Source organism: Podarcis raffonei, chromosome 14, assembly GCF_027172205.1.
Source record: "Podarcis raffonei isolate rPodRaf1 chromosome 14, rPodRaf1.pri, whole genome shotgun sequence".
Taxonomy (NCBI): domain Eukaryota; kingdom Metazoa; phylum Chordata; class Lepidosauria; order Squamata; family Lacertidae; genus Podarcis; species Podarcis raffonei.
Genome location: NC_070615.1, coordinates 18,972,412 through 18,994,648, shown reverse-complemented (window position 1 = coordinate 18,994,648; position 22,237 = coordinate 18,972,412). Strand labels below are relative to the sequence as shown.

At 43.4% G+C, this 22,237-nt stretch overlaps 1 protein-coding gene across 4 annotated transcripts in view; it reads right to left on the bottom strand.

Annotated features, from left to right (window-relative positions):
* Nucleotides 1-22,237, bottom strand: part of NTRK3 (neurotrophic receptor tyrosine kinase 3) — a 402,429-nt gene that overhangs the window by 99,401 nt on the left and 280,791 nt on the right. Inside the window, exon 13 of one of the 4 annotated variants that reach the window (XR_008327460.1) lies at nt 15,487-16,246. The exons of 2 other annotated variants lie outside the window; for them this stretch is intronic. Coding sequence is in view for 1 of the 2 variants with exons in the window: in XM_053364232.1 (XP_053220207.1) it covers nt 16,125-16,246 (122 nt within the window). In the remaining variant the exon portion in view is untranslated. Of the gene's footprint in view, nt 1-12,827; nt 16,247-22,237 lie in introns of those variants that run through there. One more of the 4 variants, XM_053364232.1, reaches the window with a different exon arrangement.

Sequence of the window (22,237 nt, the reverse complement as noted above, 5' to 3'; positions counted from 1 at the left end):
GAATTTTTATAGGAAGGGTGGAAAACCAGCTCCTGCATAGTAGCTGACACTGGCCAGTATTTTCTTTGGCCTGGGCCAATTTGTTTCTTGCAGAATGGCGCTCTCCCCCTCCTTAAGATCCAACACTTATTTTCTCACATCTCAGACTATTTGTCAGGCAGAGATGCCTTATTGAGATCAAAGATGCAAACACTCACTACCCAGAATTCCAGCTCCCTCCATTAGTGGCAAACAAAATCAGCTGCACCATCCAGTGTTGAAGCCCCCCCCCCCCCAGTTTCCATATGCAAACTCTCCTCACGGCTTTATGCCAAGGTGTGCATGTACCTGGTGTGTATGTTGAACTTTCTCCAGTGGGTCTAGATGAGCTCTGTGAAATCACTGAATGTTTGCCTGAGCAACAGAGTGTTTGCATGCATCCCCTGCAGATGGGCCAATATGTCAATTTCAGATTCTCTCAATTTCTCATTTTCTCAACATTAAGTTCAGTTTTCCACTTTTCCACATAGGATTGTGTGTGTGTGTGTGTGTGTGTGTGTGCATATATATATCCATATCCTCAGGAAAATTTATCAGCAAATTTATCCTAATACATGCTTGTATGCAATATTGCCTCACATACACCTTTTTGCAAAGCAATTTCCCCAAATCATAGAACTGTAGAGTTGGAATGCACTTTAGAGTTGGAATGCATGCATTTTAAATGCATACCTTACTTTTACACACATTACTTAGTTACATGGAAAAATTCAATGGAAGTTCAAATTTGAAAGGATGGCTGGGGTTTTTTTTTGGTTCTTGAATTGATTTGGAAATTTGGAATTAGGTAGGCTTGCCTTCACAGTCGTACCTTGGATCCCAAACGCCTTGGTGCTCGGATGTTTTGGATCCCGAACACCACAAAACTGGGAGTGTTCCGGTTTGCGAACATTTCTTGGAACCTGAACATCTGACGGGTCTTCTGTGGCTTCTGATTGACTGCAGGAGCTTCCTGCAGTCAATCAGAAGCCATGCTTTGGTTTCTGAATGTTTTGGAAGTCGAATGGACTTCCAGAATGGATTCCGTTCGACCTCCAAGGTATGACTTTATATGCAAACAGAATCAAATTTCTCCACTATCCCTAATACCCCCTTGCGAGTTCAGTAAACTAATGAGGGGGGAGAAGAATCACACTCACTGGCCATGAACCCAATATCAACTGGTGCTTTCCTAATGCACACATTTTGGTACATATTCCTTGATTGCAGGTTTGCATTGCAAAAATTCAGAGAAGTACAACCTTTGAAGGGCAGCTGCATTTCAGTTCACATATTGTTTGGGGACATGTGAATTAGTTAGGTTCACATTAAAATTCAAACCAAAATGCATTTCTTTGCCAGCACCACCCATATCTATTATTTGAATGCAGGAAAGTGAGGCTGAAAGAATATAACTTAACACCTCCAGCTCTATGAGATTTACACCTAATAATAGGCCACCAAATAGGCTTCGCAGGATGATGGGGGGGGGAATTAAATCCTGTCCGTGTCCTTCAGAGCAAGGTGGCATGTTTCCATTTCCTAGGCAGGAATGGGGACATGTCTGGAAAAGGAACTTGTCCACAATACTTGGGGAACCCTTTGGTTTTGCTATTCAGCTGCGAACAGTTTGATTCCGACCACATGCACACCATATATCTGAAGTGCTATGATACTGCTTTAAACAGTCTTGGCTTCCCCCCAAAGAATTATGTGATCTGTACTTTGTTAGGAGACCTGTGTACTCTCCTCCATGAGCTATAATTCCCAGAGTTCCCTGTGAAGAGAGATTGATTGTTAAACCTCTCTGTGAATGGTAGTTCTGGGTGGGGAATAGCAGTCTCCTAACAATACCCTTAACAAATTACAGCTCCCAGAATCCGTTGGGGGAAACCATGATTGTTAAAAGTGATATCAAAGTGCTTGGTATGGTGTGAATGTGGCCTCAGTCTAATCCTTAGAGATCTACGTGCTTCTCCTTTCTAGAGAAGAATGCTACAAGCCCAGTCTATTGAACTGGCTCCCACCTATCATATGGAACCTACTCTTGTAACAAGGACACTGCACAGTTTTGGAGTCATACAGTTTTTCTCACTCCAAGCAGGAATCTTTGGTCCCAGGAGTATCCATTTCTTCCCATTCTAGGGAATGGGAAACGCTTTAGAAACCAATACTCTTTCCCTCCAAGGCTGCTGGTGCAAGCAAGTTACTGGTATGTAGCCAACTTACCTTCATCTTGTAGCACGTTCCTTTCTCAGCTGTTTCCAACATTATTAGGACATCAGCCGTGGTGTTTTCATGGCAAAGAGGCATGCACTTAAATAGATGTATCTTGTTTTATCTCAACTAACTATATGGGAAGAGTCCAATTCTCACTACGATGCAGTACTAAGGATGGAGAAGCTCCATTCTTCACTCTCCCTCCAAGATCAGAATGGAGATCAATGCTCTAGGAGGGGAAAGTCCCCATTGGCATTGATGGGGAGATTCTTTTTCTAAGGCTCCTAGCCACACAGGAGGTTGGGAATCTCCTTTTGAATCCCATGAGGGTGTGAAGAGCATAGTCTCCCATTAATGACTTAAAAGAGCCTTGCTGCATTGGGCCAAATTTCACCTAGCATAGCATCCTGCTCACGGTGGCCAAACAGATGCCTATGGGAATCCCAATCTGAGCACAACAGCACTTTCCCCCACTTGTGATTTCCAGGGACTGCTATGCAGAGGCTTCCAACAGTAGCAGTAGAATATAGCCACAGAGGCCATTGACAGTCACTCCCATTCTCTGCCTTTACAGTGATAATCAGGGTGCTCTCCATATTGAGCTAAGGAACGAGGCCTTATTTGGCCTTAAGAGAGAATGATGGATTTGCTGTTTTTTTTACAGGATTTTAGACTGTGCATAAAATCTGAGTCTGAAAATTTACTAGGCATGCAGAAACTAGTAAGTGGGTTGGAAGAGAGAACATGTCCTTAGATGAATAGTGTAGCTGCGAATGTAGCAAAACACTGAGAAACTTGCTGTAGTTGAGTGAATCTCTTCTTGAAAGATCAGACTGATGTTGCCCAAACTTCTTGCTTTGGAGAACCCTTTCCTGCAATGATTCGTCTGCTAAGAAATCCTGTGTGCATCTTCCATAGAACCTTTGTGACTCACTTATCATTCTGGGAGACTTTTTTCAGTACACCTAGGGGGGGGGCAACCAGCCATGCTCATCAGGACTTGCCATTGCCCCAATGAACCGACAACAAATCCCGACAATATGAAATGACAATATGCCCAACACTTTGGTAGAATACTGTTTGGAGGGATCAGAAGGTGTGACGACACACTGCAGGTAAGTCATGGTTGTGTGAGGGGGGAATGAAAACAAAATGCATTCCAGAAAAACTTGTCTGCTATTATTGGGCTTCAAGTTAAGGAACGTCTGTCAAGAACTGGACTGAGGAGGAATGGTGGAGACAGCCCCCCACTTCTCCTGAACCTCCCTGAGAAGAGGAGGACAGTATAGATTTACAACAGTGGTTTGCAGAAGGTCATAGTTCACAGACTGCAGAGGGGAGAAGCTGGTAAATATTGGGAGAGGAGCAGCAGGAAGAAGAAGCACCAGGGGAGAGACAGCTGACAGACTCAGTGTCTGTAGAAAGCATTCCTGACCACCCCCCTCCCAGGGCCCGGCGAACATTGAGAGTAGGAGAACAGAAAGCTCAGAGGCAGAAAGCACAGATTAGCCGGCACAGGGGTGACATAGAATACAGTGCTACCTCTGGTTACAAACTTAATTCATTCCGGAGGTCCGTTCTTAAGCGGAAACTGTTCTTATCCTGAGGTACACTCTCGCTAATGGGGCCTCCCACTGTGCGCACACCAGAGGCGCGCAATTTCCGTTCACATCCTGGGGCAAAGTTCACAACCAGGAGCGGCTACTTCCGGGTTAGCAGAGCTTGTGACCTGAAACGTTCGTAACCAGAAGCGTTCGTAACCAGAGGTACTACTGTAGGAAGGACTGAGCGAGTGGGAGTTTACATGAAGCAACACCATTATCTAAGATAATTCCTTCTTCTCTCTCTCTTCTTCTCTTATCTAAGATAATTCCTTCTTCTCTCTCTGTGAATATTGAATAAAAGACTTGGTAAGAATTCTTCTTGTTTATCTACTTCTTGGCTGCCACCATGGGAGGGATCAGATTTCCTGAAGCCTGGCAACATCTGTTTGTGAGTTTCCAGGGAACTCCAGAACTTCGAGAAGCAAACTGGCTCAGACAAGCAATATGACTGTTGCAAGTTTCCCATGTGGAGACCAGTGGTTTCCATCTACAGGCAATGAGTCTGGTGTTGCCTTTGAGTACCTGGACTTTATTCCACTCCCCTTCCCTGTTTCTGAACCCACATTTCAAACTTTATTTTGCAAACCAAATTAATTTTGAATGGAGCGTGTGTGTCAAGAATGAGGTCTTGGTACTTTCCCTCCCCATCAATTAATCTCATGTACTTGAGCAAGCAAACTGGGTTTGGGGGGGGAAACATATTCATTATTTATCATCAGTAACAACATGAATATAATTATGACTGCAATATTTTCACACAATTTGACCACTATGGCTGTTTTCCAGAACGACTCCTAGAACAGCGGTTAACGAAAAAAGGGGGGAAGGGGGGGGAGCAGGAGCATTGCTGCTATTCCAGGATGTGAGAATTCTGGCACAGTGGATGGAACAGGGTGAAGGAGGTGAAAAACATATTTAGAAGTCCCATGTGATGAATATATATTGCTGGGTTGTACTAGTATTATTACCAACGGAAGACTGAATTTCTGAATGCTCCCTCATTTCAAACACTGCCAGAGAACATGGGATGGTGATTTCTCCCAGGTTCTCATTTCCCTCAGTTTTACGTTCAGTTTTCCACATTTCCATTTCCACATCAGGTTGCTTTTTTTTTTTAAGGTCCTAATTAAAAAATTAGCACAAATTTCTCCTAATAAGCACATTATTGTTTGCAATTTTGCCTAATACCCACATTTTTCTAAAGCAGTTTCTCCCCAAAGCATCCAAAGCATTTTTATGCACACATAAACCCTGTACCAAATATGCATCTTTGCACACATTACCTGGCTGCCAAATGTGAAAAGCGCAAATTTCAGAAGATTCATACATTTTGGTTCATGCATTGTTTCAGAAAGTGTGAATTAGGTCACTTTAAATGTGAACTGAATTAAACTTATCCCCCCTTTCCTAATAAAGGGTAAGTCCAAGGGCTTAAGAGTGTGTTCTTCTTTCACCTGTTAAATGAGTTACTCACCTGACCAAGTTTTGGACTCTTACCCTGTATGGTCTGTGGCTTGTTCCTGTCATCTATATTCAATCCAAAAACTAATTCTCAGAACAAACGCTGCAGTTATTGCTTATCCCAAATTCAAACAGGATGCAAAGTCGACTTTGGAATTTTGCAAATAGATCCTTCATTTCCTCGCCTGCTGAATTCATTGTTTGCCGGCTGTCATTTGTGGATTTATAATTCCCTCTTTGCCATCCATTATTTCCAGTGTTTAAGTAATGCAGGGTTGACAGCCATAAGGTAATGCTACTAGTTAGTTAAATATTAAAATAATGACTTGGGAAGACATGAATTATTGTAAAGTCACATGAAAATAAGGCTCACAAATTGTGCATTTACAAGCCTGAGGCTGCCTGCGGGTCTCTAAGCTGATTTAACAACAGTTCCGTCAACACTTATTTAGGTTGGACTCAGTGTTCTGGAACATGGCAGGAAGGGGAAAACAACAGCAACAAACCACCACTACCCCACTTCTCACCACTGTTTCCAAGGGCCATTGTGCATAATGACTGTACTTAGGGTTGACACTGATCTGTACAAAGCTATGGGTCTTGAAGCAGTGCAGAGCCATAGGAAGGGGGGGGGTGGAATGCCCCGGGTGTCATCGCTAAGGGGTGACATTCGACTTGCTGCACGCTGGTGATTCCCAAGCCTACCCCGAGCCGTCGGGGCAAGGGAGGAGCTGTGCCGCTTTGCCTTCATTTTGACAGCTCGGGGTAGGTTTGGGAGTTGCAGGCGGGCAGCACGCCCAGGGGGACATTCGGCACGCCACTTCCCCATGACTCCCAAGCCTACCCCGAGATGTCAATGGGGAGGGGTGACAAAAAAAATCCACACCGGGTACCACCTCACCTTGCTATGCCTCTGAAGTGGTGACCTTAGTTTCCTCTGGGATAGCATGACAGAAGAGAGACCTGCTGGCCTGCCCACTGATGGTGATGAGGAAGAAGTACGGCAGCCTATGAACTGGTTCAGAAGTTGTCAGGTGGAGCAAAGGGACCAATGAGGTTTCCTCTAGCTTCAGACTCTGGCCTGATCCCACTGTTCTTCCATAGATGGGGAGTGTTTCTGTATGGGTGGGTGCAGGAGCATTAAAAGGATGCACTGTCTAGGAAAAGCTTTTAACCCCTGCATTTTGTTGACTTTGTGATCCCCAAAACACTTCAGACACAGTGAAGTGGCATAAGAGGAAGCCTCCTGAGTCAGGCCATTGTTCTGGGTACATCAGGCCAGTTTGTATCAGGATTTGCAAAGATTGGATTCCTCAAGCATCACTACATATACAACTTCACACCTGGGTTGGGGAGGCACATGTTTGAAATGCTCCTTAAAAGGAAAAAGAAAATGGTCCATGTATAACTTAGGCTTGTTCACATACTTATCTGGAATAGTTTTAGAATACTGTGTACCGTTCTGGTCAACGAACCCCAAAAAAAGTTCTTGCAGAGTTGGAAAAGATTCAGAAAAGGGAAACCAAAACCATCAAGGGGATGCATTGACTCAGCTATGAGGGAAGGTAGCAACATCTGGGATATTTGATTTAGAGAAAAGGCAAGAGGTTGCCTGATAGAAGTTTAAAAATTGTGCATGGCATAGAGAAAGTACACAGAGAAAGGTTTCTTTCTCTCTCACACACAAACACACAGAGTACAAGAGCTCATGGCCATTCAAAGAAGCTGAATGTTGCAAAATTCAGGACCAATAAAGGAAAGTACTTCTTCATGCAGTGTGTGAACTACGGAACTCCCTCCCCCCAGAGGCAGTGATGACCATCAATTAGACAAATTCATCTAGGAGAAGGCTATCAGTGGTGCTGGCCATGATGGCTATGCTCTGCTTCCATTGACAGAGGCAGTAATGCTTCTGAATTACCAGTTGCTGAAAAACAAAGGAGGGGAGAGTTCTGTTGCACCCAGGTCCTGTTTCCCATGGGCATCTGGGTGGCCACTGTGAAAACAGGATGCTGGACTAGATGGCCCATTGGCCTGATTCAGCTGTGCTCTTAATGTGCTCTTAACTGTGTGCAGGGATCACACGCAGGAGCAGGGCTATGCATCCAACCCGCTCCAATGTCGTGTGTCCCTGTCACTAGGTCTTCTGCTCTCTTCCCAAGTTTCTGTATGAAGATCAGAAAAGGGAACACTAAGGAAGTAGCTGCTCATACATAGGGTTCCATGGGAGCAGGGCATCAATATTATCATGTGTCCTGTTTTTGTGCTCCATTGGGACACAGAGAGAAGTAGTATTCTCTACTCCTGCTGCTAAACATGAACACCCTACAAACAAGTAAATGTATGAATGGGGTTATTGTATATTCCCACTACCTCGCTACCCTCCCCCTGCCATAAACAAACAGACTCTTTCCATTAGTAATGCTCTCAAGCTAACCCCTAGTAGATAAATTTCCCCTTCAGAGAATCTCTGGTCATTACTCTTGCAACTTGTTAAACTTTTATGCTGATTGATTGAGACCTTGGAGGGTTGGCAAATAACAAGGGAAGGAGGGCATTTCTACTGATTACACAAGCCAGAGCTGGGAATGTTCAAACTGGTAAACAAACAACTCATAAAAGGGGTGCTGCCCTCCGTCCATCAATTTGTCTTTCACACACTTTTCCTCCACTCCTTTGAGCCTCTGCTTAGCACTTTACCACCATATGAACTACTTTTTATCCCTTTCTAATACCTGAGTTTAACCTGAAGCACCTGCGGACTGCACCAAAAGTTCAGATCGAAATGAGAGGAAGATGCTCTATTGACATTGCCAGAGCTCTGGGGGCTTATCATTCTCTAAGGGTGTACAAGCCTTCTTGGGAACTTTGATCTTCCCGGATTCCTGGATTCAAAAGGGCAAAGATGGAAGTCCCAGTGGACACTGGGGCCAAGGGAGGATGGAGAAGGCAGGTAAATCCTTTTGGATTTCCCCAGAGCAGGTTGGAGGGTGTGCCTTTGGAGAATTTGTGAAAAACAACTTCAATATAAACTATCCATATACGTTGGAAAACAAACAATATATAAATTGAAGAGTATTTGTTGGGGATATTCTCTTACTTTATGATGTCTTATAATAATTATAGCAACGATATAATTAGATCTGTGCGCAAGCAGGGGAGGGGAGGGGGAAACCATAAGCATTTTTCACCTGCTTCTCACAAAACATGCATCACATTTCTTTGCAACGTTGACACCATTCTACAAAAGGGTGTTAAACTGTTAGCAGGGTGCGGGAAGGAGAAGGAGGAGTTTGGGGGAAAAGGGGATGTGCCCCTGTTGCCAAGGCATCAGAATAAACAGTTCCCCTTGCCCTGATCCTGCCATGCAAGTTGGTTTATAGTGTGTACAGGGATGTTCATTTTGATGCCAGACATCTACACTTCATTACTGTCAGTGGGATGCATGTTCAGGAACACTTCAGATGTGCCTACCCATACACATTCTTCCCGAACTAGTCATGCATAATTATCTCCCATTAGAACTAGATTGGCTTGAGAGACTTGCACCAAAACACACTGACAGTTCCCATCACCATTGCAGCCTGCAGAAACAGCAAGACAGAAAGCATCAGCTCAATGATCTGGACAACAAAGAGGTGTTTCCCCCTCTGAGATGGTTTCATTTGCTGTCAATGACATTGTCCCATGGGACAAACACAATTGGCCATGTGGCTCCATGCCATCATCAGGTTCACTATGTGTTCCCTGATTGGTTGAAATCACAGAGTAAAGTAGGAAGAAGTCCTAAACATGCACTGAAGAAGCAGTAGCGTATTAGGGTGGTGAATGAGCCTTGCAAATGGGGAAAGGCCATTAAGGTAACAGAGTTGCTTCTGCTGCCTGTATGTCTCCTTCTCCCACCCTCCTCACTGCTGCACCGTCACCCACTTTTGACATCCCACCTGATCCTTCCAATCCCATGTTGTCGTAAAATCGTAAATCAACGTGTGCTACACAGGCCTCGTGTGGGAAGGGTAGGGCAATAACCAGCACTTACCCTGCTACAACCTCAGCTGGGAAGAGGTGGGAGAGGTTGGCAGAGAACAAAACAAGGATCGAAGATAATGCAATACATATTGACTGTTCACTTCTGCAGTGTTTTCTTTGGAAAAGAGCATTTTTCAGCATTTTTATTTTTGCAGTGGATGATAAGTCATATGCTAGCTTGTTCAGAGGCTCAATAAGTTAAGCAGACCAGACAGAGTGGCAACATTCCAGCTTTTCATTGGTGACTCACTGGAGTGTGGAGAGGCCAAAGCATGCAGGAAATCCTGCATTCAGTCTGCAGTTTAGAGGATCTGGTAGCCCAGGGGTGGAGGAATATCCAACCTGCAGGCCAGTCTCGTTCAACCAGGGAGTTCAATTTGACCTGAGTGACATCAGCTGATAGGCAGTTAAGGGACCTGCATTTGATGCCTGCAAAATGCAGGCTTCTTTCTCCCCTCCTCATCACCCAAGCTGGCTGTCAGGCACTTGGGAAACTTGCATGATGGGTTTTGAGAGATGGGTGAGACAACCCTCTTCTCAATCATGTGATGTCATAGGGATGTCTTGTGAAGGATAATCAGGTTGTCCCACTCACCTGTCAAAGATGCCTCACAAGGTGAGGCCAGATGCAGATTTGGCTTCCTGGAGCCAAAAAGACTCCACACCCCTTGGCTGTGAACCTGAAGACTCACTGTCAGTCAGAGTAGGCAATACTGAGATACAGTAGATGGACAGCCTGGTATAAGACTGCTTCATATGTTGAAGCATAGTAGAAGGCACAGGCACAAGCTGTCTCTACACATGTAAAAGTGTTTGTGTGAAGGAGTGTACACTTGTTTACTTGCACAGCTCAACGGTTGTCTACACAGACTACATCTGCTGAGCACTTCATGTGAATAACTGCATGTGTGCATTTTCTTGAGCAGTCTATTTGAGCAGTGGGAACATGGAATTTCAGCAGCAGCAATCTTTAAGGTCCTGTCCTTAACCATTCCCAACTTACCCCAATGCCAAATTTCCTTATGGATGTGGTGGTGGGGCTTCCCTTGGAGCTTTCCCTGGACACAGAAATCCATAGTTACTCTACTGTTCACTGCATCTACTCACCAGTCACAGAAGATACCCTAATTAGACATGAATAGAAGGGAGAAAAGGGTGAAGAAAACCTGCCCCAGGTGCCAGCGGGATGTATAATGTCTGAAAGCCAGCTTTGGATATCAAAAAGACCATCAAAAGTAATGTCTTTATTTTTACTTATTAGGGACTAGCGTGAGACCATCAAAACTTCCTATATTTCTTCTGCTCCCATGATGGCTGTGGTGAAACTGCTGTTGCAACATCTTCTGATGTCAGTTCAAACAATTCCTCATCTTGGATTTTCCCTGAAGTTCTCAAGGACCCTCAGAGACAGTGGTAGATTGGCAGCAGTAAAAAGTAGCTTTTGTATCTGATGGCTCACGTAGCCACTGAAAAAGTTCTTTCCAGCTTGGTATGACACACAGACAAGAGGGGCCTTTCATATCATCCCTGAGGAATCTCAATATCCTTCTCCACTCTAGAGAGACAAAAGGGGGTAGTCTCTGGGTGACATGAATTTAACTTAATCTATGAGCAACTTTCCATCTACACATCACAGTTGAAGGCTACTGTCCTCCATTCTGACAGAGCCTTCTAGGGACATTTTAAAACTCTAGCAAGGCCACAAGGAAAAATGAAATAATCAACAGAAACATCTCAGACCCCTTAAGTAACAAGAATATGCACAAGCTGAAGACAGCTTGAGAGTTCTGGCTAGATAAGGCCAAGCAACTAAAGAACAAAATTTCAAATTCCTCCACCACTTTAAAAGGACATGTCCTCATTTGCCCTTAAAAGTTGCTTCCTACAACCATCTTTCACCTCTACACATAGCTTCTTCAGCCAACTGCTGACCTGTGATTATGCAACTGGCTTGAGTTGGCTCCAAATAGTTGTCCAAAGCAACACATGAAGTTAATGTGATTGTCTCCCTACAGTCAAAATTGTTAGAGGGGATTTGAAGGAAGCCAAACAATGATTTTGGTACAAGCAATGGATCTTTCTCAAGGAAGGCCTCACACATCCAATGATCATTACCAGATTTCACTTAAGAAGAAATTCACAGCTACTATGTGGGGTTAGGGCTCCTCCTTTGTCCAGTTCATCTGTTGTTCTGCTGCCTCAGAATAAAATAAATAACTTTTTTTTGAAAATAAGTTGGAATTATCAATATTCTGCACATCCATTAATTTCTCCTTATGGTAAGAAAGGTACCAGTTGTCCATATAAATGCAGCTGATATTGATTTTTTTTATTTATTTTAAAAATCATGCATCTCTAGTCCACGTAATCTCCCTACTGTTGGCATCCCTAAGCCACTCTAGAAAAAAGAAGAGGAAGAAGAAGGGTTCAAAGATGGCTTACATGCATATGTTCATTGCTGGCTGGTGGAAGAGTTGCAATGACTTGCACATGTGAAAACTCATCAGCAATTATTTACATGAAACTTTGGTATTGCTACTCATCATCATCCTGCTTACTAGAATGCCTGAATCAAGTTTTCACCATTATGTGAAAGGAACCATCTTACGGAAAAGAATCCATCTCAGAGATGCACTTACTGTAGCTGTGCGGGACCATAAATCATCACAATCTTGGTACAATTGACCCCCATAACATTTTCACCACATTATCACAATGCTACAATTTGAACCTACCATAACTTGGGAAAAGGTTATGAAATTTTACTTCTAAATGTGATTGGCTGGTTGATGTCCCTAGAACAGGAGAATTGGCTCAATAGTTAGTGACCGTTCCTCCTCAGTGAGATGGCATAGATTAGCTGTCCCCAACCTTGAGTCATCAGGTGCTGTTGGACTACAACTTTAATCATCCCTAGCTAGCATGGTCAATGGTTACTGGTAGTTGTAGTACAACAATAGCTGAGGGTCCAAGGTTGGGCAAATGAAAATTTCCATTCATTCATCATTCTTGAAGACATTATAAGAGCCAAGAAGAACTCCAGAGGGGCCCCTTTGCCTGGCCAGCTAAGAAACCCTCTGAAAGACTCAACAACTGCACTGATTGGAATCTTTGTAAACTACCTTAATGAATTAGCTTGTTTTATCTGCATAAATTAGCTTTATTACTTTACCAGCACAATCTCAGCCCACTGGTGATTAATTACATCTCTATTTCACTCTGCTTGACAACAGTATCTCCTCACAATGCAGTGCCTTTCAGTGGACTCAGTTCACACATTCAACTGCTAGCCAGCAAGTGTCAAGTTATTAAGTGGTGGATACATGTCTGTGTGGACCAGCTCAAAGGTCAAATAGCATCCGCCACATGACAAATAATTTCATTTCTCCCTACAGCACATGCCATTTGGCTTCTGTAGCAATGATGAGAAAAGACACGTCATTGGGAATTTTATTGATTTGTTTTGCTTTCAAAAGGAAAGACTCCGTGCAGCAGTTTAATTAGAAAATAAAGTGTTTATTAAGAAACTAGACATCAAAGACCCCTAGAGTCTCTGTGAAAGGGGATGTTCCCATTTTCATAGCACAAGATGACAGACATGGTATAAGAGAAGAGAAATGATCAGGGGTGGAGGAGTCTCGTTGGTGGGAAATGAGGTAATGATTTACAATAATTAAAATCAGGAACAACTTTTCCCTTAAAACTTGCGACGTAAAGCCACCAATTGCAAGTGCCCAAGGCCTGGATCTCCTACCCACCCTGCCCCACTTTTCAGCATTAAGGAACTACCAGAGACTTTTCCACTGCTCAAGTCAGTCCTTCCAAAACTACGCGGTGAGAACTGTGTCAAAAGAAATAAACCCGACCGTTCAAGACTAGTGTGAGTTCAGCAGATCCACCCATAGAGTAGGACATCTGTTGACTCTCTGCATCACACCTTGGGAGAAGGCAAGGTCAGAGCAATCAAGCTTCTGCTGGGGGTGTTCAAATTTGGCCAAGTTTCTGCTATGGGTGTGATTGGGAAAAATCAACTGCTGCTGATGCAGACACAAAGCAGCCATAACTTCCTGTTGGCTCCCTGTGCGAGTCACTGTTCTCAGCCTACCACTCCAAACAGTGACCCACACAAAGTAGGAGTGGTTTCCTCTGCAGGTGTTTAGCTGCTCCCTTTCCACACTTTCAACAAAAATATTTCTTATCTGGTAAAAGACGAATGTGTGCTTCCAGTTTTAATTCAGTGTACAATAGATCTCAGAAGTATGAGAAACAACGATCAGCCACACTTCCATTTGTCCCATGATCTCGAGTTACAGGTTTGAGAGGTTCTTTGTTTTCTTTTCTTTTGTTCTGCCACTTTCCCTGGGAAAACCTAGCTGAGACAAACGTCAATTCACAGAAAACCAAACCGACGTTTGCTCTGGTGGGGTTTCCGAAGGAAAGTGGTAGGACAGAAGAAGAACCTCTCAGACTCGTAACTAGGAATCATAGGACAAATGGGAGTGTGGACATGCCTTAAGTTGATCACAGTGAGGAAAAATGTAATGGTGTTCCTGAAAATTTGTAATACCGACACCAGGACACGTTGAGTTAGCCTCAGATCTGGGTTGAGAAACAACAACAAGCAAGACAAATGGTCCTGTGAATGTAACCCAAACTGGAGATTAGGCCCACATTGTTTACCAGCATTCTCTGCTTTGACAAAGAGCCTCTCAGAATTATGCTTTGGTTAACATTTTGGTTGCTTTGTTTCTTATTTAATTCCAACCAAATCCACTCCTCCAGTCTTGAAAAGGAGGCAAACGCGTGTGTCTACACTGTCATTTCATTAAAACTGCTAGCTTTATATTTGGGCTCCAGTTCACTCGGCTATCTGCGCAAACTGGCAAAAGATGGAATAAAGTGATGCATGGCTTTCGAGAAGTATCCTGAGGAGAAATTTGAAGAGAAGATCCCAGCAGATGCATGAAAGGGCAACGTTAGTGGAATGTCCTCAGCTCTGGTACCTCAAGCTTCAAAATTCTCTCCCCCCCCCCCCCTGCCTATGAAGTTACCAACCAGAATGAGCAATTTTGGAAACTACATAATATGAAGAGAGCATTTGAGAAAATTGATGTCTCCATCGCTCATGGGCTGTTAAGAGACCTCATGACCCTCTACCACCTGCTAGAATCCTGCAAATTGTTTAACAGAAGGCCTGCCTGTGTTTAACAGATTTGCATAAGTAAATTTTCTTCAAAGCATGTTCAACCTAGAATCTGAAGGGGTGGGAAGAGAACTCTATCTACTATTGGTCATTTCATAGAACACATACTTACCAGATAGAGTTGTTTTTTTAAAATTAAATTAAAAATAAACTCCTGAGGGTGGTATTCAAGGATTGGTTACCCTTCCACTCCCACCATTATGATAAGTTTTGGGGATGCAGTTAAAATGATAAGAAGAAAGGAATGTGTCTACGTATAGATATTAATATTGATCCAAGTCCAGAATCAATAGTTGTGTTTATGTCAGAGAATAAGCAATGAAATTTTGACTCAGATCCCCCTTTGCTTAGTTTGTATGCCTTGAGCCAACCATTTGGTGTGCACAACAGAATTATAATACATCTCTAACTCGGTGGAAAAGAAATGGGAGGTTATGGTGGTGGAAGGAGGTGTTCAGGAAGGCAAAAGAGACGGTCGGTTTGCAGATTGGGGATGGAAATACACTTGCGTGACCTTCCACGCTTCTCTTTCTCTGCCCTATTGGCATATCACTGACTGGGATCACCACTCCTCATCCATCCAGGTGTGAAGTCCAGGAGAGCACCGCCTTGCCCTACACCTCCCGCCCCCAGGTAAAGCCATTATACAAGCAGCAGGGAAGAGGCTGGTGTACAAAAAAATGGAACACTGAGATAGCTGAAGAGAGGCTCTAACACACAAAACGCACGCGCACACACAAACAGAAAGATCCTCCTAGGATATTTGTATTTTTTAAAAAAAACAAAACCAAAACCCAAAGCCACTGGTATCTTTTCCTCCAGGTAGGGTAGCAGAACTTCTCCATCGTCACAAGAAAACCCATCGTTTCTGTGTAACAGCTTGGGGCTAGGTGGACGGAGGGGTGGGGTGGGGACAGAAGTGGGATGGAGGGGGGCTGGCTTTGTTCTTACCAAGGGTCTTCACTCTGTTAAAGCATCTTCTGTACTCCCCATCTTCTCTTCCACGGTGGCATCTCCCATGACCTGGCCACCACCATGAGTGACTGATCTAGCAGGCGGCTTTAACAGAATGTTGTGATGTCACAAGGATTCCAGGTGGGAAGGGCCACAGCTAAAGTTGCTGGACTTCAATTGGTCGGTTTTGTTCTTTTTAAAATTATTTTTAAGCAAAGTGCAACTGCTGGGATGACGCCTTCAAGGTTCTTTACTTAAAAAAAAGAAACTTTTTGTTTTTGTTTTGTTGCTCTGCTTTGCTCTTGTTGTGCCTTGCAGGAAACACCGTGACCAACAGAGGGAAAGAACACAGTGACCAAGAGAGGAGAAGAATAACCCTGTGATCTGGTGACAGAAAAATAATAATATACTGTATATAACCCCTTGGTCTTTTTCAGCATGGTGCAGACTGAGGTCCAGTCCCACAAGGCGGCGGCTTTGATCCATATACAGACCGCAGTCTCCCACTGTGTCCCACAGCGATCAAAGGGCACAGTCAACAAACTTGACATCAGAACAATGAAACCTTTCAGGGAGGTTTTTGATTTGATATGTTTTTGTCTTTGTTTTTGCTTTGCACCGTTGTTTGTGGTTTTTTAAAAGCCATGACGTCCTTTGCTGAAATAAACACTGACATCCTCAACATAAATGCCATGATGGTTAAGAGGATTAGAATGTCCAGGAAGGGTTATTGGATTCAACATAATTTCTCTGAAACCTAAAGCAGGGAAAGGGGGAATGGGAGACAAAGGAGGGAGGAAAGAAAACACAGAGAAGAGAGAAAAAAAGAAAAAAGGGGAAAAAATAAAGCAATCCCACAAAATAAAGATCCAAACTAGAAAAGAACAGAGAGATAGTGACATACATGTAATTGTTTTCAAAAGAACTAAAAGGAATAAAAGTAGCCACCTGGCTGCAGTTGGGTTACATCCATGTTGTCTCGTAAACTGCTACCTTCCCCTTCCTATCAGATTAAAATTAAAAGCTGCATTGAGCAGGGCACATTCTCAATTAGAGGCGGGAGATAAGAGGCTTGCCTTCTTTACATTCCATTTCTCTGGGTTGCATCCAACAAAATTTTACTCAAGACAGACCCATTATAATGGACCAAAGTTCAACATTCGTATTAATTTCAACCAGTCTACTCTGAGCGAAACATAATTGGATACAACCCTCCTGCCACGCTTTCACTTTAAACCTGCCTTTCTTCCAACATGGAACTCAAGGTGGCGTGTATAGGATTCCCTGGGTGTTTTCCAGCTGAGCAAGGACTCATCCTAGACCTGCTTAGTTTCAGCAAAGTGGTGGTGCCATATTTATTTATACATATGCACCATCTTGTTCCCAGGGGTTGGGGTAAGGGATACCTTTCAACTGGGCTCAGAAACCAGCCTTGGGTAAGCAGCACCACAACACTTATTCAGTGGGACCTCTCTGTTTAACACCACCTTCCTTAGTTAATTTATTTCTTATTAAATGACCTGAATGCGCCTGAGCTTTCATTGCTTGCTGTGATCACATTTGGGCAGCTGGGGGTACAGAATCGTGTTCTCAGAGGGCAACCTGACAACTCGCTCAGAGAGACCCCAAATCCTTGAGGATGGGTCCATGCAGCGATCTAATTCACCCCTTCTGTAGACATGATGTGGACTGCTGGCAGGTTCTCAACATGCCTGCAGTCATAAAATTTAACACGACAATATGTGGTGACTTTTTGAGTAATCTTTTCCACACTTTGAGTGGGAACAATTGCTATGTAAATAAGCAATATGTATTGCACTATTGGTAATAATCTGGAAATGTCCCCACCATGCTTACAAAGGAGCTACTTTATGTGACCAAGCCTAGCCTTGTAAATAAGTCTACAGGTGTGCCTGTCATTTGTTTCACCTGTATGCTATGAAACTTTCGTTTTCTCAGGTCATAACCTCTAATTTCATCTACTTACTAAATAGAGTGCACACTTAAACAATCTACAGGTGTCTCTGGTTTATGTCAACTGGAGATGTTGGGACGGAGATGTTGCTGGACTCCAACTCCCATCAGCCCCAAGCAGCACAGCCAATAGTCAGGGATGATGGAAAAGGTTGCCAAGCAACATTGGGAAGGTCATGTCCTAGAGGTCACCTACGCACTATAGTTAGTTGACTGGCAAATTACTCTCTTTGTTGGCGAACTGGCTCTTAATTTTGCTAGAGTGTTATGGGTTTTTGAATTCTGAATGTTTCAGTAATTGGAGAGCAATATAAAATGACTGTAAAAGTTAGCTAACTTTTACAGCACCTATAATGGACATCTAAATTGAAAGTGCAGCTCCAGGTTAAAACAAACAAAATTTTATGTTTCATGGCCTGCTGCTAGATCCCTAGAACAGCAACTGTCTCACTTGGTCCACTACCCTCTTCCGTGCTATAAATTCCTTTCTCAATTGACATAAAGCTCATGTACCTGTCTGAACCTATTTGAAATGTTGAAAGTAATCCCAAAATGGGTAGAGTAGTCCCATCTTTCCCTGCACCAAAGTCTGCTTGGGATAAGACAGGTGAGGGGAACCGTTAGCCCTCCAGATGTTGCTGAACCACAACTCCCATTAAGCATGGCCAATGACCAGGGATGATGGGAGCTGAAGTTCAGCAACATCTGGAAGTCCCAAGTCCCATGTCCAGTTAGATGAGGAGCAGGTAGAAAAAATTCTGATGCTTATGGCAGACACTGCTGACTTCTGAAAGAACAGGCAAACTTGATTGGGAAAGGGTTGTAGAGCATTCTTGTAATGCAGAAGTTCCCAGGATCAGTTCCAGGCATCTCCAGTTAGGGCTTAGAGAGACCCCTGTTTGAAACCCCAGAGAGCCACTGCCAGTCAGAGCAGACAGTACTGAGTTTGAAGGACCTGTGGGTTAGACTCAGTGTGAAGCAGCTTCCTATGATCCTATTGATCCATATTTGGTGGCAAATAATTTGGCCTTTGCATTGGAGTGGTTGTACCTCTTAGGAGGATGAATTGAGGGCTGAGATGATCCTGCGTCACCTTCACTGTTGGGAGAGATCTACCCAAACATTGGTCAATCATTTTTTAACGGGCTAACAATACCCTGCCAACATTGTAACCTGCTGAATTTTTCCTATTATTTGAGCATTTTCACACATGAGACTTCGGTGGCCTTTTACAATTCCTGCACCTGTAACACAAATGTAAAAATTATATTGCCTAAAGAGTTCTGGCAGAGGACATTTTTCTCCCTCTCTTGTAATGGTAGAGCTTTGGGGTTGCTTGTCAATCGGCAAATAGGTTCAGAGCAGACAAAAGGAGGAGCTTGTTCACACAAAGCATATATAACAATATGGCCTACGGTAATGGCCAATGGGTTAGAAGGCTTCAAAAAGAATTAGAGAAATCCTCTAGAGGGTTGACCAATGGTTATTTCTCATGACAGCCAAATCAAACTTCTATATCCAAAAGCAGTATACCTCTGAATCTCAAGTGTTGGGACATACTTCAGAAAGACACCTCCCTCGAAGGGTGGATATGGGGCTTAGTAAAAAAAAAAAAAATCTTATTGGTTCTCAAGTGAAGGGGAATTACACTCTGTAATCAGGGTAATAATCTCCCTGCACCTTTAATCAATTACAGAAAAACAGATTATGTCGCTGCACAGTATGCAATAAGGATAATGTGTAATTTGACCCTTAGTCCAATGCAGCAAGGATCTTTTATTTTCATTCAGCATATGTTAGAAGCCCCTGGAAATTGTCCTTTGATTGCTTTACAACGAAACGTGGTCTCTACATTTCATAAATTGATAATAATGTGTTCACATCTTAAACTTCCCCATACCCCCTATACTAAAGATCATTTGCAAATGTGCAGAATGAAAGCAGGAGGCTGAAAGGTCATTCTAGTACCATGTGTGAAAATGCTCTTGCACTTCCCCTTACAGATTCCTCACAAGTCTTCTTATCCTGCTACCCAGTTTTGCTTCGTATGGATCAGAAACCAAGATGGCTCTTGCTTGGCTCAAATCATTTTTCACCATATGTGAGATCAGCAATGTTAACAATAAGCTGGAGTTTGGTATAAGTGAATGTCCCCCACTGCCTACTTAGCTGGCACTCAGAAATCTAAATGTTACCAAGAGTCACAGCTAGAGAAGCTGGTAAGGGAATCTTTTCCCAGATCTCCTGTGTTTTTAAAAAGGTGTACATGAAACTGTAGGGTTGCTAACTCAAATTAGGGCCAAAGAAGGGTAGGGATTCAAATTGAGGATGATTTGGTTCAGGAAACCTTAGTGAATGCTGCATTTCTGTTCTGAATTGATATCTCTTCCCACATGTCCACATATAACCTTTAAAAAAGCATAACCCAAAAGGGGATGGACCTCCCAACAATACAACTAGTTTGGGCCTTGATTTTGTAAAACTTCGTTGAAAACAAAGCTGTCCATGTATTATTTTGTTGTTTTAAAAAAAACAAGGATTTTTTTCCAAAAGGGGGAAATGGAAGGAAATGTCTACACCATACCTGAAGGCCCAAAGCTATCCAAACCATAATGAAAATTATGAAAATGTCTGAGCATGTTGGGCAAGGAGAGGGTTTGTTCCTTTCCCTCTTTGCCAGTTGCTGGAGACGACATTCTTGGCAATCATGAAACAGAGGAGAAGCATGAATATGGAAGGCTTTGACGACTGCTGATGGAGACAGACTGAGGTTGGGTTGAGGTTGATCTACACATCATGAAGTAAATCCTAAACAACAGGAAAGCAGTGGCTGGAAGGGGGAGGCTGGAAGGACAGGTGAAATGATGCTGCTTGTCACAGAGATCACTATGCCCTAGCTAGGGTCACCTTCTCAACAGTTCTAACACCTCTTCCCCTGTCTTCTCTGCCCCTGCTCCCACTTTTTCTTTCTGGATTTCCATCTCTCCATTCTTAAATGCAAAGAAAGAGGCACTTCAGCTCACTTTATAGAGCAGGGGTGGGAAACTGTTTTGACACCCCAGGGCCATATTCTCTTCTGGACCACTTTCTGAGGCTCACATGCCAATGGTACCCTAGTTTAAAAACAACAACAAACCAAAATAGTAGGCTAGTTTCTACACACACCCCCCTCTATCCTTCATCCAGACAAGCAAGTGGCATTATGTGAGTTCCAAGACACATTACAACCAGGTAAAATCACTTGAGGAGGGTGTTAAGCAGTGTGAATCACTGCCACCAACTCAACTTCCAGGGCATTGGGAGATGGGTGCCCCTAAACATGGCATCTCCCATGTTTTGTGACTGCTGTCAGTTATGGCACCACTTCATTGCCATAGAGGTTAGGTCTACCTCAAGGACTTCAGGAAAGAGAAAAGTAGGAATAGCTGCTACCTCCAGTTGCGGTTGTCATCAAGGTCACAAACACACACCACACACCATTCCTGGAGCACAGCATTACAGACCCACAGGACATTAATTTGCCAAGGGTCTCTCAACTCTGCTGTTCATCTGGGTGTGGTTAATTAGACTGTGAGAATATAAGAAGACCCTGCTGGATCAGACCAATGGCCCATCTAGTCCAGCATCCTATTCTCACAGTGAGCAACCAGATGCCAATGGGAAGTCTGAAAGCAGGACCTGAGAACAGCAGCTCTCTCCCCAATTATGATCACCAGCTACTGGCATTCAGAAGCATACAGCCTCCGACAGTGGAGGTAGAGCATAGCCACCATACTGCTTCAGATTGTAGGTGGTGGGTGCCATTTTGGTATGCTCTCCAATGTAATAACTTCCTGTAACTAACCAACAGTGGGAGAGAGAAAAGCACACAAGAGTTCTAGTCCATCTGGTTTCCTGCTGTGCTACTACTTTCCCACCTGTTTTTAAAAACCCAGCACACATACACACTTAATGGCTGATGAAGTGGTGCTACCCATTCTACTGTCACAGGATTCTTATAACAATATGGCCACTGAAATGTATCTATAGTAAATGTGTGCCTGACAGTTATTCCAAAACCCAAGTCTGAAGTGCCATGGAAGGTCTGCTTGGAGCTCTTGCACCAAAAACTGCTTATTTCACACATGCTGTTATCATTTGATGCTGCAGTCAGCCAGAGAGAGACAGTCATGTGTGAATGAGCCCCAGAGACTCTGCGTCCACATTAACTCATTTGCAGCACAAATAGGTAGTTTTTCCTCAATCTGGAATTGTATCTGCTTGTCCTGAATATGCTGCTTTCAATCTAGATTGATTCTCGATCCTGCGATCCAAAAGGGTAGGCATGGTTACTCGACACACGTTTCAAAACCCTCCCCTTGTTTAGGTCACCCACACATTTTCCACCCTGCACAAGCCCCAGGTGAATGAACAAGTAAGTGGTGACTGTGATCTTGATAAGAGTCCACCCACAACATCATTGGACAGGTATAGACTCCATCCCACCCCAATGCCAGGACCACCCACACCTGCTTTCAAATGGACACACTACAGGATAATGCAGAATGAACCTGCAATGAGCTTTTTATTTTCAGAATGAAACCTATTTCTGAAGAAAACTCCACACTCTCATAGTCCCCTTCCAGTTGATCCATGAAGAAATAGGCAAAAAAAAATGTGATTTCTCTAGACGGTGCATGGGCTACACAGGGGGGAAAAACAAACAAGTACTGAGTCTCCATTGATTCTAGAGTAAAATGCAGTTTGTACACAGCCTCTGTTTGACGAATATGAA